Raw genomic sequence first — 1,477 nt, 5'->3', positions numbered from 1 at the left:
CATGGCCTGGAGAGCTATTCTGATGAGTGATGCGTACATCTTGCAGGAAGTGAGGCGCTGTCGCGATTGAGTGCACAGGTAAAATTGCCATCAGATTATTGCCCTTATGAATTTCTGGATTATCCTGTACACTAAGATGTCTGGGATCAGCTGTGGTCGTGTCGGCTGTCAGTTCCCCATCAAATCGGATAGAATCGTGTGCTGCGAGTGCTCCACCGCCTTCCATCCAGAGTGCTCCGATCTTTGTCCAGAGGACTACGCCACTAAATGTGGTAAGGGTGACTGGTACTGTGCCATCTGTACCGCCGCCACGACTCCAATCGGCGACTGTGCGATTGGTGTTGCCACTGCGAAGCGTACTGACGCCGCTCCTCCTCCCCACTTATTGCCCATCTCCTACGTAACCAGCAATCCTAACAAGCTGCGTGAAACCATGGAAATTCTTGGCAAGGAGTACGTGGGAATGGTTAGTTCCTTCGATCCATTTGAGTGAAAGAGTTAATTTGGAGCATTGTTTTCTTCACCGTGGAATTGGTAATGCAGCTGAGGCAGGTGGATGTGGAGTTGGCGGAGTACCAAGGCAGCAGTGCGGAGGAGATTGCTCGTGTGAAATGTGAGCAGGCTGCGAGGATGGTTGGTGGAGCGGTGTTGGTGGAAGACACGTGCCTTGCCTTTGACGCCCTGAAGGGCCTTCCTGGTCCCTACATCAAGTGGTTTTTGAGGGCTGTTGGACCTGAGGGTAGGTGTCGGACGTTTAGATGCACTGTATTCACTTCCTACTCTTCTGCCCTATGCGCTTTGCCTTAAGAATTAGGTGTGTGGCTGGAGGTGGACATTTGCTAGGGTGATTTTATGAAAGAATGTCATTACGAGGCCGAGGCTAAGGCTGAGGCTGTGGGTGAGGCTGAGTGAAAGACGTGTGAGAATAAGAGTAGGTTGTGTTTGTGCTCTTTTGCTTGGTCAGAAAGTTGAGTTTGGTGTGAATTGCACAAAGCTGTCGGTTTGTATTGTTCACCACTTTTATCTGAGGGGTTCATGAAGTAGGATACGAAGTGTTTGGTTTGCTAACTAATGAGGTGCATTTTCGATAACTTTGAACAGGTCAGTTGTGAGGAATCCACGAGAGAGACGAATGAATGCATAGGTATTTTGTCTTGGTAAATACAGGTGCGAATTTGGCGCAAGGAAGAAGGATTAGGTGAGGAGAGACTAACAATGGAAGGTCTTCGTCTTGCTATTTGGTAGTGTGTGAAGTTTTTTGGTCTTTGCTTGCATGTGCAGGTTTAAGGAAGATGGTGGAGGGCTTCAGGAGCGCGGATGATGGAGAGGTATGTGATGGGGCCTCCGCAATTTGCACGTTTGCGTACACGTGTGGAGTTGAGGGGGAGCCAGTAGAGGTGTTGCAGGACGTCACCCGTGGTCGCATTGTAGCACCACGTGGGTGCGGCGGCTCTGGATGGGATTGCTGCTTTGCACC

At 50.1% G+C, this 1,477-nt stretch overlaps 1 protein-coding gene across 1 annotated transcript; it reads left to right on the top strand. All coding sequences in view use genetic code 11, as the record gives it.

The window, feature by feature from the left end:
* Positions 1 to 136: 136 nt before the first annotated feature.
* Positions 137 to 843, top strand: EGR_09121 (Inosine triphosphate pyrophosphatase; the record flags this gene model as incomplete). Its single annotated transcript, XM_024498370.1, has 3 exons — positions 137 to 466; positions 544 to 739; positions 809 to 843. 3 exons carry the CDS (start codon positions 137 to 139, stop codon positions 841 to 843), a joined length of 561 nt encoding a protein of 186 aa, XP_024347237.1.
* Positions 844 to 1,477: the final 634 nt, after the last annotated feature.

The sequence above is a fragment of the Echinococcus granulosus genome (assembly GCF_000524195.1).
Source record: "Echinococcus granulosus chromosome Unknown EG_S00132, whole genome shotgun sequence".
Lineage (NCBI taxonomy): Eukaryota > Metazoa > Platyhelminthes > Cestoda > Cyclophyllidea > Taeniidae > Echinococcus > Echinococcus granulosus.
The sequence above is the reverse complement of the archived record's forward strand: the minus strand, read 5'-3'. Positions and strand labels throughout refer to the sequence as shown.